Raw genomic sequence first — 16,407 nt, 5'->3', positions numbered from 1 at the left:
TATAGAACTATTTTCATAAGGATGTTTAAAATCGGTAGAATTTAAATCGAATTCGGTAGGTCGGTAAACTTTAACATAGTAATACATAGGCATGCCCTATAGAGTAACATATTTTTAAAAGTAGTGACACGAAAACGAACCCATACTTACCGAGTTAGTTTATTTGTACCACGGCTATTTGTAACGAGCATGCATATACTACCAAAAATTGGAAGATACTCATTTTTGGTGGACCCCAATCAGATTTATTCCTTGAATTTCAACCCATGTATTTCTTTTCACTGGATTTTGGGGAAAGAAAAAATAATAATAACTCACATTCATTATATTTAAAAAACCTATTCTTATCAGTGCATCCCTGTAACTAAGAAGAGCTTCGCAATTGAGCTGCTAGGCGTAGTTTGATTTTTACCAAAAATTATATTTGTATCCGAATTATTATTGTTTTAAGATTTGTTTCACTCATGAACAAATATTTACCAATAAAAAGTGACACAATTCTTTTCACAGTGTTTATCCGAAAGGTTTTTACACGCTTTCATGACGCAGGAAATTTGGTTTCGACTCTGAACGTCACGCCTGGCTGGTGGTTGAAGAACGAACGCGTTGGACATTATTCAAAATAGTGAGCATAAAAGGGCATTTGTTAAGTGTCATCATTTTTGAGGGCTCAGGGCATGTCTATGTGTATTAATATGTCAATGTCGGTAGATCGCTCCCAAAATCGGTAGTGATGGCAACGCTGTAAAGCACCTGGGCCTATGAGTACTTATGCATCTCTAAAGTGAATACATTTTTACAAGATCCTCCAAATAAACAAACAAAATGCATGACACTCACGTGATCGAATAGGGGCCAGTTTTTCAATCCAGATTAATAAGATCTCTTGCTTTTCCTTTTAAAAAACTTTTACTATGAATGTTTTCCAATAAATACAATGTAAAAAAAGCTAGACTATTAAATTATCTATTTATTTAAGTGAGTAGGTACACGTACAATGCGTAATCTTATGGACAATTTTTATACCAGACAAATACAGAGATTGTTAAATCTTCATGGATGAGTTAACAATTAAGTCATATATTGTGATATCGTCTTCGTGGTGTAGTGGTCAGCACGCTTGCTTACCATGCAAGAGGTCTCGGGTTCGATTCCTGACACGGTTGACATGAAACATTTAAAATATGTTTTTACGATAAAATATTTCAAAGTCCCTAGACTGGCACATGAAGCGTAAGAATGACCATTTTACCTTCATGTAATAAAAATCATCGATATGCGCTCCGATTAGCGTACCGATGCAGTGCCCTATACACTATTCGGTACAGAAATGGAATAATGATGATGATTATTGTGATTGGTCAGTGTCCAGGTGGATAAAAAATACAGTTGTCCATGTAAAATTTAATCAAATTCTCAAACAATAAAATTATATGGCTACTCTTACTTAAAAATCGTTAAAAGATAATCAACTTCGCAAAAATCCACCTCGTAGTGTTGTGGTTAACGCTTTCGATTGAGGCCACTGCGAGGGGTGACTTCTGTATTAAGAAGCTACAGTAAGCGAAGTGTTCGTTAACTTGTCCCTACATAAGCAATATAAAATGGCAAGTCTGATACATCGTCACTCTGCTTCTGGTAAGGACAAAATTCTTATTTTTAATGAAAACGTTTACCGATAAAACCTATCAATATTATTTACGTTTCACAAAAAAAAATCCTTTTCTGCTTAATTATCAAAATAATATGAAAATATTCCAAAATGTAAAATACCGATATATTTTTTCTTGATACGGCAAAGATGCCGCGTTCTACATTAAATCAGGTGATTGAAATTACTGGTGGTCATAATATTATGTAAATCACATTATGTGAAGGGAAAAAGTATTATTTTCCTAAAGAAAGACTTTAAATAATATTTAAAGGTTCCAGATATAAAATAAAGTGGCTTTTTTATACTGAGAAATATGTTGCGGTAATCGGCTAGTTTCTTATTTCACTAAGAACGAGATGCGCACGCTTTATCGATACTTGCATTTATTTTTCGAGTGAAATACAATCGCTGGGGATAGAGTTTTTCTTTTTCCATAAATACTATTAGTAGTATTTTAACATTAAATCAAATGCAATTTTCCACCCTTACTTTCCTTCAATCATCCTTTACCACTCCTTATTAATTTTCCTTGCCACTATCTCCTTGTTTTGTCCATATTTATATTATTTTAATATATAGTTATTTATATTGTTTAAACTTCAAGCCGTCGTCGCTTTATTACAGTATTATTTAGTGAATACATACAATTGGATGGTAGGCCCTACTATGTATACATTTTATGTAGTTTTTTTTTATATTAATTTAACCTGTACATCTGTTTGTATTCGAAATAAATCAAATAAAAAAATAAATTTAATGTCGATAGTAAAATATAGTAGTATGCTGTGCATAATTGCTGATGTGAACCATTCGCCATTGGATAGAAGCTCCGGGTCGAATTCCTGGGATTGTCAACTTGTGTAACAATTGTTTAAAGGCTCGTATCACACTGTAATATTTTATCATTATTAAATTAGCACCTGAAGCGATCGCCTTACTTTATTGTAAATAGTTGCGATTAGCTGCATTTATTTTATCTTACAGCACCTTTTGTTCCATGTGCGGATAAGGCTTTGAAGATTATCATTTTTATTAAATAAAAAATGCGTTCGAAATAAACAGTTTATCACTGTTTTTTTTTATGTCAAATTTAATTTTATAAAGAAAAGATGCACGAATACACAAAAAAGCGGTATGGCGTTCTATCCATCCTACCTACTCTTTTGTAGAAACATTATGGCAACAACTATATTAGTTGTTGGAACCTTATTTTGTAATAGTATACTATTATACGAATATATTCGTAGACATTATTGAATATTGATCTTTTTTAATAAACAAAAATGTAGGTAGCAGTTATTGCAAAACAATGGGAAAAAATAATGTTTGCTGATTATTTAAAAATTACAGTTTTTTATAATTTAATATATTTCCAGTCATTAAAATGATTTTTATTTAAATACTAAACACTTGGCTGAATCTGTAAAACTGACAATCGTTTTATCTTGGTTGCAGGTGTTCATTTCGCAGCCCGTCCAGACTTTTATCTCGTAAAATAGGGACTTATTTATTAGTTCACAACAAAAAATAAACCGTCACGCCGTTTCCTCGTAAGGGTAGATACAGAGAATAAAACGCCACACCACTCTGTCTGCCTACGTACAATGTATTAACAAGTGTATAACTAATAATAAATTGTTTTCTAAAAAATAACATAATCGAGTTCATTATTTCCTTATCCACACTCTGTGATGCATAGGGCGCTGAATCGGTAATATATTTTCACCGTAACTTTATCTTTTTTGTTACATGGGAGTTAGGTGATCATTCTTGCACTTCTGGTGCCAATCGAAATCACGTTAAGTCTGGAAAAAGGGAATCGAGTGCAGATAAGTATATATAAGACTGGATATAAATAGTTTAGTGGTTGGCGGGCTCGCTTACCACGCTTGAAGTCCCAGGTTCGATTCCTGGCAGATTGAATACACAATAAATATTTATATAGTCATTCTAGACTGCAATATTTTTTGGATCATAAGATGCACTTTTTTACTTTGAAAATTCAATAAAAAATTGGGGTGCGTCTTATGGCCCACTGCGTCTTATTGTCCGCAAAATACGGTATATCGGACTGACACCTAAATTTATTTTTGAATTAAATATTTTATTTCTTATTATTTACCAAGACCATTTTCTAAAAGTCATCAATTATTTGCGCTGGAAAAGTTGGAATCGAGTTGTGGTATAGTGGTATTTTAACCCCAGACCATTGATTCGTGAGTCCACAACATTACTACGGCACTATTTATAATGTAATGTATCATTTGCTAATATGTTTTTTTTTAACCTTGTATAGCTATTTTTGTTTGCTTATGTATGTAACACGAAATATCATGGTACATTAATAGTATAAACTAATCCATACACACTTTTTACGTATTACCTGTGTATATATTTTTAGTTATAATCATTATTCTTAAAAACATTATTATGTCTATTGATTTGAACAAAAAACTTTTGCTGCCTAAAATATTTTGTACGTCAGTGTAGAGAATGCTTAAAAATATATTGACCGGGACAAAAACAAAAATAGCCGACATTTAGCACGCACTGGGCTCTTGGCGCGCTCGTGTAAAGCGGTCCAGTCTCGATGAATACAGTTTAGTCTGTAATACGAGTGTACATCCAACACTGACATTGGTACATCTGTATTCCACTCATTTTTCTATATCGAATTGGTCTATGGTTCTCTACAGACCAAAAAATAATTCGAGAACGAGTTGTCAAAGCATAATCTGTCAAATGTCAAATTTAATAAAACCGTAAGAAAACAAACTGATCATAATTTTTCTATTAATAAACGATTTATGAATAATGGACGAAGACGAAGATTTCTTTTTCGAATCAGACCATTTAGCTTTGAGAGGCAATAAAGACTATAAATGCATGCTCCGACTTATTCTAATTTTGGAATCACAAAAAATGATGCTCATACAGGTAATTTTAAAAAGTCTCTTTAAACCCGATAGAGACACCAAGGTTTTGTTTTTAGTAAAGATTATTTTCTTTTTTTTTTTGAGGATATTGAAAAGTTGGCAACTTCAAAGAAAGCTGCTTTAGAAAATCCGCAGGAGTTTTTGAATGATTTAAAGAACTCGAAAATTGAATTTCCATCTTCAAATTATTCTATTCCAGAGGTACGTATTTTTGTGTCAAATATGTAAATAATGATTATAATAATACAATGAACTGACAAAAACTTTGTTCCTACTTTGAATTTTGAATGGATTATGTTTTAAGGTTCCTACAATCGCTTGGTCCAAATATGGAATTGGCGATAACCAAGTTTTAGAGTGGAAAAAGACCTTTGAAGAGTCTGACCAAGAAAAATCTAATAACATTTTAATCAGAGGAAGAGCATTTGACCAAAGCAAACCGGAAACGTTTAATCAAGTAATTAAAAATTTAATATTGGCAGATTCAGTGCAAATTGAGAAAAAACTGGGGCTCTAGGCAATATATTAAAGTAGGATTTTAACAAGTTGACTGCCGCTCTGTCGAGGGTGAAGAGTAGGGAATGCCGATTGTTTTCTGCAAAATCGCTTCTATGATGTCCATTTTTGGTTTAAGTGATTTATTTTATGATTTTAAATATTCAGATATCTAGGAAAAACAAAAAAAAAGGAGTTATTTATATTGACACACGAAAAATCATTTGCATCTGGCGTGTTAATTTATTTTTTTAATACAATGCTTGAAACATAAATCAACATTAATATATAAAATCAGCTTTAAAACTAAAATAAACCTAATTATTAACGACGTTTTTACAAGGTTACATCATTTTGCAAAAACATTAGAGATGGGACAAATTGATCAATGTAAATTGATTGAATAAAAAAAAAATCATTTGAGGTTGTTCACGAAAAAAGTATAAATGTCTCATTTTTTGGTGAATAATTGTGTTAAACACACTATAATAGGCCCTTTTTTGCGTTTTTTATATCAATTTTCGGAAACAGAGTTTCATGATTGCATGAAACAACTGATAAAATCAATTTGATTAGTGATCAGTAATTTTCCATCACTAATGAAATTAGTTTGACAGCTGTCATTCTAATCAAGCTATATTTTAAAGACTATAGAGGTGGTAAAAAAAAATGTAACTGCTGTTGTAAAACAGTTACCTTTCCGGAACACTTAAACAGTTTCACAAAAAAAAAAAAAATCGTTTAAAAATAAAAACTTAATCACCAAGCGCTGAAGTATATAAAAAAATAAATTTCGGTTAGCGCGAAAAATTCAACGCCCCGACGCATTCCATTACCGTGCTCCGCCTTAACCTAAAATGTGTATCCATAATACCTACCTACTCGTATCGCAATCTCCCAAGGAAGAACACATGAAATCTCCCCGGCCGGTTTGCACCCACCCCACACCCTCGCAGTCCCGTTACCTTGTCCATCTATCTTAAAATTTGAAATTTTAAACAGCACAAAGTCGTTAGTCGTTACCGTTACAAAATAACTCAAAAACTGAAGGTATTTGCACAACGGAGAAGCAGATTAAAATGAAACAGTGTTGTAACCTTTGAGACATTAAAAAAAAACGGGATAACTTCACCGTTTATTTAAAACGGTGAAGGCTCACAGTGGTATAGGCACACAGTTTAAAAATAACTGCATTTCAAAGAAATCTTATTTAATTATTACTGGGGTTAACATATTACAACAGAGATGAAGAACATTTTAGAGAAGGGAATATAGAAGTCTAGGCATCAACAGGGCTTATGACTGGCTACAGAATGGTGAATGTTACACAGTGTATAAAATGGCCACTTAAACCAACCATCGTCAGACTGACGTCGGTCACGACGAAACCCGGTCACTGGTAAAAAAATTATAAATAAAAGTACAATAAAACTATAAAGTATTTTTATTTTTATAATTAAAATACAGTTCCACCAAGAAATGTCAGTAAAAAAACTCAATATCCATATTTGATTTGTTAAATATTTTTTTTAAGGTAAAACAAAAAAACCCGACTTTGTGATAGTTATAACAACATTTAAGTGTGCCAATAAAATAAAAAAACCTGCCACGAGGGTTGTTGGTGGAATACTGGCAAATAGAAATAACATGCTGTTATCAAATGTAGATGCGTGATCGGCAGTCAACCTGTTAACTAACAGAGATTTTATTTTTTGTTACTTTTGATTTTGCTTGTTGTATGCTGATGATGCAGTTCTGTTAGCAAGTAGCAACGAGGATTTTCAAAAAATAGTTTCTAGAATGTATGATGTATGCCTGGAGAACGAATTGGCGATGAACGAAAGTAAGTCAAAAGTGATACTAACTGAAAGGGAAAGTGATGTTACTGACTGCATAATAAATGTAAACAAGGAATGTCTTAAACAAGTATAAGAATTTGTGTATCTGGGAAGCATGTTTTCAAGAGATGGAAGAGCAGAAAAAGATGTTGAAAGGAGAGTGAATGCGGGAAACAAAATGAATGGGGCACTAAGCACAGTAATTGCTAATAAAAATATGTCAATGGCAGTGAACAACGGAGTTTTAGTCCTAACACTTATGTATGGAAGGGAAACATGGAACTGGCAGAGGAAGGATGAAAGGCGAGTGAACGCGGTTGAAATGCGATCTCTTCACCAATGTATGACAGAGTTACGAATGATGAAATCAGGTGAGAGTGTAAATCTGAGTCAAGTATAATTGATAAGATTAAGATAGGATTTCTGAGATGGTTTGGTCATGTATAACGAATGAACAACGAAAGAATGGTAAAACAAGTATATATGGCGAAAATTACCGGTAATGTGAGACGAGAATGACCAAGAAAGACATCGCAAAATCAGATAAACCAAAATCTTAAGTCTGGTCATTTCAAAAGCAGGCAGAACCAAAGGGCATGTATAACAAGATGTATGAATGTGGAAGAAGCTAGAAATGTATGCCACGATAGACGTGTGTGGCGGTCCATTCTCTCTGCCTATCCCTACGGAGAAATGGCGTGATGGTAGTAGTAGTTACTTTTGATTTAGAGAAATCATTAATAAATATTAAATATAGAATGAAATTATTCTTTCCCTCATTCTCAATATACACAAAATTTAAAAAATGACTTTCCCAAAAAATTATTCAAGAATGAATGCTGATTGACAGTGACAAATTAGTATTGAAATTTTTTATAAATCTTGGAAAAGTAGACTGAATGCTGTCAAAATGTGACATCTTAAGCAAATTTGTGGTAAAACTATGTACAATATGTGCACAAATATCGAGATCCGTTCATTATGTAATGCTGAGACAAGCATAATCGACAAAATCAAGAAAGAAGTTGTTGCATTGTTTTGGATATGTAGAGTGAATGGAGAGTGAAAGAACGGCTAATGAAATATGAATAAATAGTATATTATTTGGTTTCTGTATATTGTTGAATCCATACAGAGCAACCCTTAAAAATATGGACCCTAGTTTTACTATTTGAATTTTTCACTCCACACTTTGTGGGTTCAGTCTTTGGCTCACATTGCAATATATAATTTGAGATGTTTGTTGTATTTTTCTATGGAATTCCCCATATCTCTTTCTAATAGTTGTGGACTTGCGAAGAGCAAAGAAGATTGGAGGAATTGTTAAAGGAGTATCCAGAAGAAGAGGTTGAAATGCGGCGATGGGTGAAGATTGCCAACGCTTTGGGAAATCGCACCCCCAAACAAGTGATGAGTCGAGTGCAAAAATATTTTATCAAACTGCAACAAGCTGGTCTTCCAGTTCCGGGAAGAGTTCGCAAACCATGTTTAACTAAGGTAATAACAATATTTTAAATATGTGTAAAGTTAAGCAAACCAATACTGGATTTAAACCCTCGAAAAATTGTTATTAAACTATGGTATAGATTTCTCGATGGAGGCAAAGGAATTTTTGAGAAGGAAAAATACTACGGGTGTTCCAAAATAATGAGAATGACCAAATAACTAATAACTGTTGAGTTCCCAGTTAAAATTTTTGAAATCAGGCAAATTTTGACATGTTTATTCTAGCGATCCAACTCACCGCCAGGCAGTTTGGTTTATTTATGAGTACGGACGTGTCTTTCACTGTAAAAACTTTTTGAAGTTTTGTGATCATTTCGGCAAATTGATCTTGTCTAATCAATTTAATCCCAGTTAGTGAAGAATGCACTTCCGTCTTTATTTATTTTATTTTGAATCTTGAAATAGAGCACACATAAAAATATTCTTATGTGTGCTCTAATAATAACAATGTACATATATTTCTTTTCCTCAATCCAATAATCCATCTGGATTACCTTCTTTCGGCACTAAGATGCCAAGGCTCTCAGATTTCAGAGAGTTCCTTCGGGCACTTGTTTGGCAACATGCCATTTTTACTTGTATGTGGGACCGCCGAGGAGACTTAAGTCTTCGGATCCAGTATGCGGTACGTGGTGGGCAAGAACAGTCTTTAATAGCAATGCGTCGCCCTCAACTGTTACTGTGGCGTGACCACATACGGCATGCAAAACCGAGGAACTCTTAAGTGATTTGCGTTGAGAATTATCACACCAACCTAATTCACCTGACCTAGCTCAATGAATAACCACCATTTTCCCGAACTTATAAAACCTCTTTGTGGCCATTATAATCCAAAATCCCCACTATTTTGGAAACACCTCTCGTATGTAAATCAGGCAAACGGGGGCTTATTACTAGTTGTAATGATCACTTTTTAAATTGTGTAACATTCATCATCACCATCATTCCCTTTCCGCACATAATGGTGCATAGGGCACTGCATTGGTACACCAATCGCAGCATTTTTATTACACGAATGTAAGATGGTCAGTCTTACGCTTCAGGTACCAGTCCAGGGACTATGAAATATTCTAGTGTGAAAACACCCTTTAAAATAAATATTTCATATCAACCGTGTCGGGAATCGAACCCAAGACCTCTTGCATGGTAGGCAAACACGCTGACCATTACACCACAAGGCCGACAAACATGTTACATGTGTAACATTCACCATTCTATAAATTATTGTATTATTTACTTCTCAAAAAACTCTACTTAATCATTTGTAATCTTTGCACAATATTTTTTATGAAAAAAATAAATGTTCATATTCTTATGGTTTGTCCATGGTAGAGTATAATTCGAACCTCGGATTGGAGTCGGCAACACTAGGCACAGAAACACAACCCGTTTCAAGCAAGATGCTAATCAATAACACAAAAACAGCTTGTGGCCTTCTTTCCTAAATCATACACCTGCATTAAATCCGCTGCCACATCTCTGTTACGCAACAAACAACTGCATTATAAAAAAATAGCAGAAGTCCTTCTTAAATAATAAATTTTAAAATATTTTGTTCTAAGGTTGGAGGAGCCAGTTTTCGCCATCATCGTAGCAGTAAAGTTTTTCATAAGCGATCTACATTTTTCCCAGCTCAAGATGTTCCCGTTTTGATGGATGAAAGTACACCGGTATGTTTTATTCAATTTGAATTATGTACACAGGTAACAAACAGCATGTACATTATAACCGTAACATATTATGATGAAGTACTTAGAGTTGTGGAAAAATCAAAGATTAATACATTTCTACAAAAACCCGTTAAGTTGCCAACTAGCACCGTACAAATACTCTATATTTATGTTATTATTTTAGCAAAATGAAAGTGAGGGTAGCGTCGAAAATATTCCGCCAGCACAATGGACCCCTTTGGAAATGATGAGTGCTGTTTATGAAAGGCGAAAAATTGAAGAAAATTCTACTGTCCCACTGCCTATTCATTCTGGAATTTCAGTAAGAAAACACAATTAAATAGCTACAGTGGGTCTCAGTGATATTCGTACAAGCGCGCATTCGGATTTTTGTGTTGAATATCTGTGAAATAGTTATATATATTTTCATCCTCTATTTTGATTGTACATCCTAAATTATTCGGGAATCGATTTCAATCAATAAAATAATGTAAACAAAATTTTCATTAAAAAAAAACGAAACACTCACCAATATGAAATTGCACCGCACATTGATATTTGTACAGCCCGGCGTGCGGAAGGCGAGCATGTTAAAACTTGTCCATTTCGAAACAATCTATTGCATCGTCTTCATTATACATTTGACAGTATTCATATTGAGTTATCACATGATTAACCACTTAAGGGATCACCTCACCGTGGTAAATTATTTTAATAATTAGTCAAAAATCTAAAAATACTTTCATTGACATTTGAGAAATTGGTATTTTGCTATCTAGAAAGGGAAAAAAGTATCGCAATATTGAAAATATATCAAATAAATTTCTAAATTTGTTGCAACAGAGAGGGAAAACATTTTTGATGAATCTCACCCACATGATAAAGGTTTCAGCTCTTTTACTTCACAAAAGTCAACAGATGGAAGAGTTAAGGAAATATGGATGTTTAACGAAGACAGAATGGTGAATGTTACATAGTGTGTAAAGTGACTACTTAAACCAGCCAATGACAGGTCATAAGCCCTGTAAATGCCTAGACTTCCATATTCTCCTCTCAAAAATGTTTTCCCTCCCTGTTGCAACAAATTTGGATTTGAATAACTCCCTAGGGAGGAAATCCAGCCAGTCTGCAAGCATTTGGACATACTCAAAACATTGTTAAAATACAGTTCATTATAAATAGGTATTTCGAGAAAAATCGAATAGTGGACACGTTAAAAACGGGCTTTAAGCGGCCTGCTTAGTGGGTTTCTGTGAGTTCAAAAACTATAAGAAAAATATGTTTATAAAAGTAGGGTAGCCAAGAAAAAATCATTAGTGAGTTATCAAAATAAGAAATATCAGTCAAATTTTGAAAAAAAAACTTAATGCAGCCAGACCATACTGGAACGGCGTGATATTTTATATTTTCTGGTCAGACAGATGAAGAAATGTGTGAATGATTAATTGAATCCTAAAAAGACATTGCAACTGTTAAGGCTGTAGTCGGGAAAAACGAACGCAAATTAGGAAATCATACGATTTTGCCATTTTAAAACGAATGTTTTTTTTAATCGGGCAATAATAAAAATCAAGAAAAACATAAATTAGATATAAACAATATGTTTTATAGGTATATCTGTTAAAAAAGATACTTAAAAGTTTTATGTAACTAAAATATAATTACTTTTAGAACGGCAGATTACGCCATTTCAAATTTAGACTAAACTTGTATCTGGGATCTCAATAAAGACTATGTATTGAACAAAAAATTGTTGTAATAATTTAAAGATAATACATTTAACATAAAAGTGGCCGCGGCCAAATTTTAATTTTTTGTTTTAAAAAAAAATACAAGCATTTTAAATCATATACATTTTTGTGACATTTTCCTTTATTTCTACTTAAGATTATGCCTTCGGTAATATAAAAAAATATTGAAATACTTTAGTTGAAGCCCTTTTTTATAGAATTGTATTCTCTTTTTTTGAAAAAAGAAGATTATTCTAATTGTAGTATTCAATTTAAAACAATATCTTATTGATAATTTAAAATGCTAGTATTTTTTTTCAAAAACAAAACATTTAAATTTGGCCGCGGCCACTTTTATGTTAAATGTAGTATTTTCAAATTATTACATCAAACTTTTGTTCAATACTTAGTCTTAATTGAGATCCCAGATACCTAAGTTTAGTCTAAATTTGAAATGGCGTAATCTGCCGGTCTAAAAGTAATTATATTTAGTTACATAAAACTTTTAAGCATATTGTTTAACAGAAATACCTTTAAAACATATTGTTTTTATCTAATTTATGTGTTTTTGTTTTTTTATTATTGCCCGATCAAAAAACAACATTCATTTTAAAATGGCAAAATCGTAAGATTTCCTAATTTTGCGTTCATTTTTCCCGACTACAGCCTTAAGTATGTCAAATGATCTGTGATGGTTTGGGGTTGTATAACAACCCAGGAGGTGGATAAACTTCAATTTACTGACACAACAATGGACCAATACATTCATCTGAACATTTTAAAAGAAATGTTTAGACTAAGTGCTGAACAAACTGACCTAAGTGAGTCATTCAAATTCGACCAAGTCATACATTGTATGGTCATGGCTATTGTACAACGGTCCAAAAGTATTAGAAACGTCACCACCATCATCGGATCTCAATCCTAATGAGAATCTGTGCCAAAATTGGACATCCGTTTAAGGAAACAATATTTATAACGCAAAGAACTGCGAAAAGGGTATATCTTCTATGTGTAAAAACTTGGATGTGTTGTAAAATAAAAAAGATGCCCGATAAAGTATTAATTCATTTCATGGATATTTTGTATTTAAATTAGTGATGCCATTAGTTGTTATCTGTATGAATACTCGTATCAGTGTGAGGTGAAATTTCATATTGGTGAGTGTTTCATGAATAGTTTTTTTACATTTATCGATTGAAATAATTTTCAGAATAGTTTAAGATGTAAAATCAAAATAGAGGATGAAAATTTATATAATAATTTCACAGATATTCAGCACAAATATCTGAATGCGCGCTTGTATGAATATCACTGTGTCACTGTATACTAGGCTAGATCGTTTTCGTTTTTTTGAGATTTTCGAAATGGCCATATTCGGGAAAGATGTTCTATAAACACACAATCTGATACGTGTAATTATCATATTGATATTCTTACTCTAAGTATAGGCACAAAGAGGTCAAATTTTTTAAAAATATGTATTTTAGGCAATATTTCAAATTACAAAAAACAAAATTAAAACTCATATTTTTAATACAACAATGCTTTTATTTTGTTTAAAACATTACAAGTAATATTTTTCAATGAAATAAAACTACTAGTAAGATATAAATTTTTAAAAATAAAGCTATGAAAAGTACACACAAATTTCTAAGTAATGTATTTGCTACTTACACATTCATTTGCTAATTACACATGAAATGTGATCCCATCCTGTTTCTTTAAGACCCTAGTAGTATTTCTACACTTTAAAAGGATTTAACACGGCAAAGTTGAATTCAAATCAGTAGTTGCGTACTGAGCAACGTCTACAAAGAAACTAATGGGTCAAAATGTAAAACTACTCATTTATGAGTAGTTTAGTCGCCTTCTGTTTGATGCTCGTATGCGGTTTCTGGACTATTCTTAATTCTATGCTGGATCAATTAGTTTCTTCAAATCAAATGAGAAAGCACAATTGTTTGATGTAAATGCTTGGCTCCAAAAATTCTGAGTCCACATAAACTTTCAAAATAAATGTTTTCAAGGTTAACAGATTTCAGATGGTTTAACTGTTGAAATATAAAGCATTATTTCCAATTGGCAATAGTTAACCATCTAGAATGTACGAAATATCGTAAGAACCAGAATTCCTCTTTAAAGGGTTTTCATTAATAAATCCGGAGCTCATTTCCAGTAAATACAATTGATCTGTACTGAGGTCTTTTTTATTTGTTACTGGAGGTTATTAAGTTAATGGTATCAAATAGAACGACAGAAAGTTTTTCACAGCCATCTAGAACTTTTCCAAATACTCCATTAAAATTCCGAGGTCCAGTTTTCGTTCCGTCAATATGCCAAATAAGGTGACGCAAAGTGAGTTCATTGGCGTGTAATTGTCAGATTTGGCATTGTAGTGGATGTTTTATTTTTATTTCTAGATGGCGAATAATACCTCTTTTGGTTCCTGTATTGACTGCCGTACCATCACATCCAACGGCAACAATTGTTTTAATAGCAATCTCCTTTAATGAAAAAAATCTATATTTTTTTGGGTTATTGCTTCAGATTATCCGACATTCAAAGAAATGTGGCCAATGTATTCGGATCCTGGTTTTTTGATAAGGCTTATATGTTCTTGAATCACTACTTTTTGTCCTTAAGTTTTATCCTTACGGCCATCAAAATATAAACCTAAATTATTATCATTGATTGATAATGACTTCGATGATTGTGTTAATCTTTCCTTTGCTAGAGTTTGACGAATTTTGTTTCTGTCTCCATCATTGGATGTATTTTTAAAAAAAATCCTATATCTCGTTTGGAAACACCGTATCTGTCCAGTGTCCTGGCGGCAGTAGAAAATATGGCATTTTTGAGGTTTGTTTAAGAATTTTTAGGAGGGGATAACAGAAGCCCTAATTTTACTTCTTTTTTTTCAAGTTCAAGTGTTTTGTGGCCATATTGAACATAAATGTTTTTTGATATTTTATATTTGCGATAAGCACATGACAGAACATCTTTCCAGCATATGGCCATTTTAGAATATTAAAAAAAATAATTATCCCATACATTGACCGATCCGGCCTACTGTATACATAGGCATTTCTCTTTTGGTATCTTTAAAATACAAAATCTTTTGAACCAAACCCCTTGTAGACAATTAAAAATTCTTTCCATTTGGATGTACTCCTTTCAAATACCATGCCATTTATGTGATCATGTTTTTTTTTAGTGTATCGGATGCAGTTGTGAGAGCATCACCGGTACTCGCTGGACAGATGGAATGGGTTCAGACTGGTGTTCAGATTGCCTTATAGAGTTCCAGCCAATAACTAAGTTGACCCCAGTTAGTGCTATGAATTTCCAGGATGATTTTAACCCCCCTTAACTGTGTAATTTACCCCAACCTTCAATAATTGTCACTAAGAATGCCTATATATTAATTTACAATCAATAAAATAAAGCAAAACCGCTGACAAGTTGAGTAAGAAAAACCTTAATGGCTGATTTGAACTAGTATTTCATTGGTTTAATCTCGAGACTAATAAAAAGGAGAAAATAGTAAAACTGCTTGCGCTTCTTGACTTTTATTGTATATTTTTTAAATATGAAAAAGCTTTTTCAGTTGAAATACTGTAATTATAAATATATAGCGATGCAATCAGCCCCCTCCGCCTTGTTAGTTTCTACTTTTTATGCCTCAAATACCACATGTTTTGTAAAAATAAAACAAATTTAGTTTTATTTCTGTAAATTATACAAAGTTTTTTATTTTTCAATTAATAAAAAATAATACATAAATTTACATTATTTTTTCTTAACCCAAATTTGTGTTGACTGGCGATATCTTGTCTCCAAAATTAAAGTGAATCGGTGAACAAAGTTATGACACCGATATCTCTTTCATTTAACGCCACTATTCGTAGAATATGGGAGAAGTCAAATAGATGATAAATAAAAATCATTCAATTTAATTATATAAACAAACCATTCTAGTACAATTAAAATTGACCCACTAAAATGAATTATTTAAGACTAAAGTATTGGTAATCCTTAATCCGGAAATTCTCAGAAAATACTTTTAGTTAGAGATTTGGAATAATCAGATATTTTTTGGACATTATTAGTGATGGTTGAATGTTTATTTAGAACTTATTGCAGTGGGTCAATTTAATTGTAGTGATTATATATTTTGCCTAATGGCAGACAACACATTGTATTTTTCTTAAAAACTATATACCTATACGTTAAGAATAGTATTTTTTTTTATTTACATCTCAAAACTTAAATGCACAAATTGTGTACATACATACAAGTATGACAAATAATCTGCTTTATATAAGACGGGTCAATAACAAAACAGATTTAGCTGGTAATCATATCATCGTGATTATAGAACAACGATGGATGTGCGAAAAATGCGACATTGACTTTATTTTATTTTTATGTATTTTTTATAAAGGCTTTATATTTCAGGTTGGAAATATATATAAATAACTAACCTGAGTATCAAAGGATATACTTTTGTACTTATAAAGTTACGAGTGACAATTTTTTAAATTATTTTAATAGCTCTCATGTAAAGATGTAGAA

At 32.3% G+C, this 16,407-nt stretch overlaps 1 protein-coding gene across 1 annotated transcript; it reads left to right on the top strand.

Annotated features, from left to right (window-relative positions):
- The first annotated feature begins 4,257 nt into the window (after positions 1-4,257).
- Atac1 (Ada2a-containing complex component 1) lies at positions 4,258-15,365 on the top strand. Its single transcript, XM_088235297.1, has 7 exons — positions 4,258-4,591; positions 4,675-4,791; positions 4,895-5,047; positions 8,208-8,420; positions 9,992-10,099; positions 10,284-10,421; positions 15,047-15,365. The coding sequence occupies exons 1-7, from the start codon at positions 4,469-4,471 to the stop codon at positions 15,200-15,202; spliced, it is 1,008 nt and encodes a 335-aa protein (XP_088091423.1). The 5' UTR covers positions 4,258-4,468; the 3' UTR covers positions 15,203-15,365.
- Positions 15,366-16,407: the final 1,042 nt, after the last annotated feature.

This window comes from Micrasema longulum, unplaced genomic scaffold (assembly GCF_059751315.1).
Source record: "Micrasema longulum isolate JH-2025_06_02 unplaced genomic scaffold, ASM5975131v1 h1tg001354l, whole genome shotgun sequence".
Classification (NCBI taxonomy): Eukaryota; Metazoa; Arthropoda; class Insecta; order Trichoptera; family Brachycentridae; genus Micrasema; species Micrasema longulum.
Note: the sequence above shows the minus strand (reverse complement) of the source record. Positions and strands in the feature narration are given on the sequence as shown.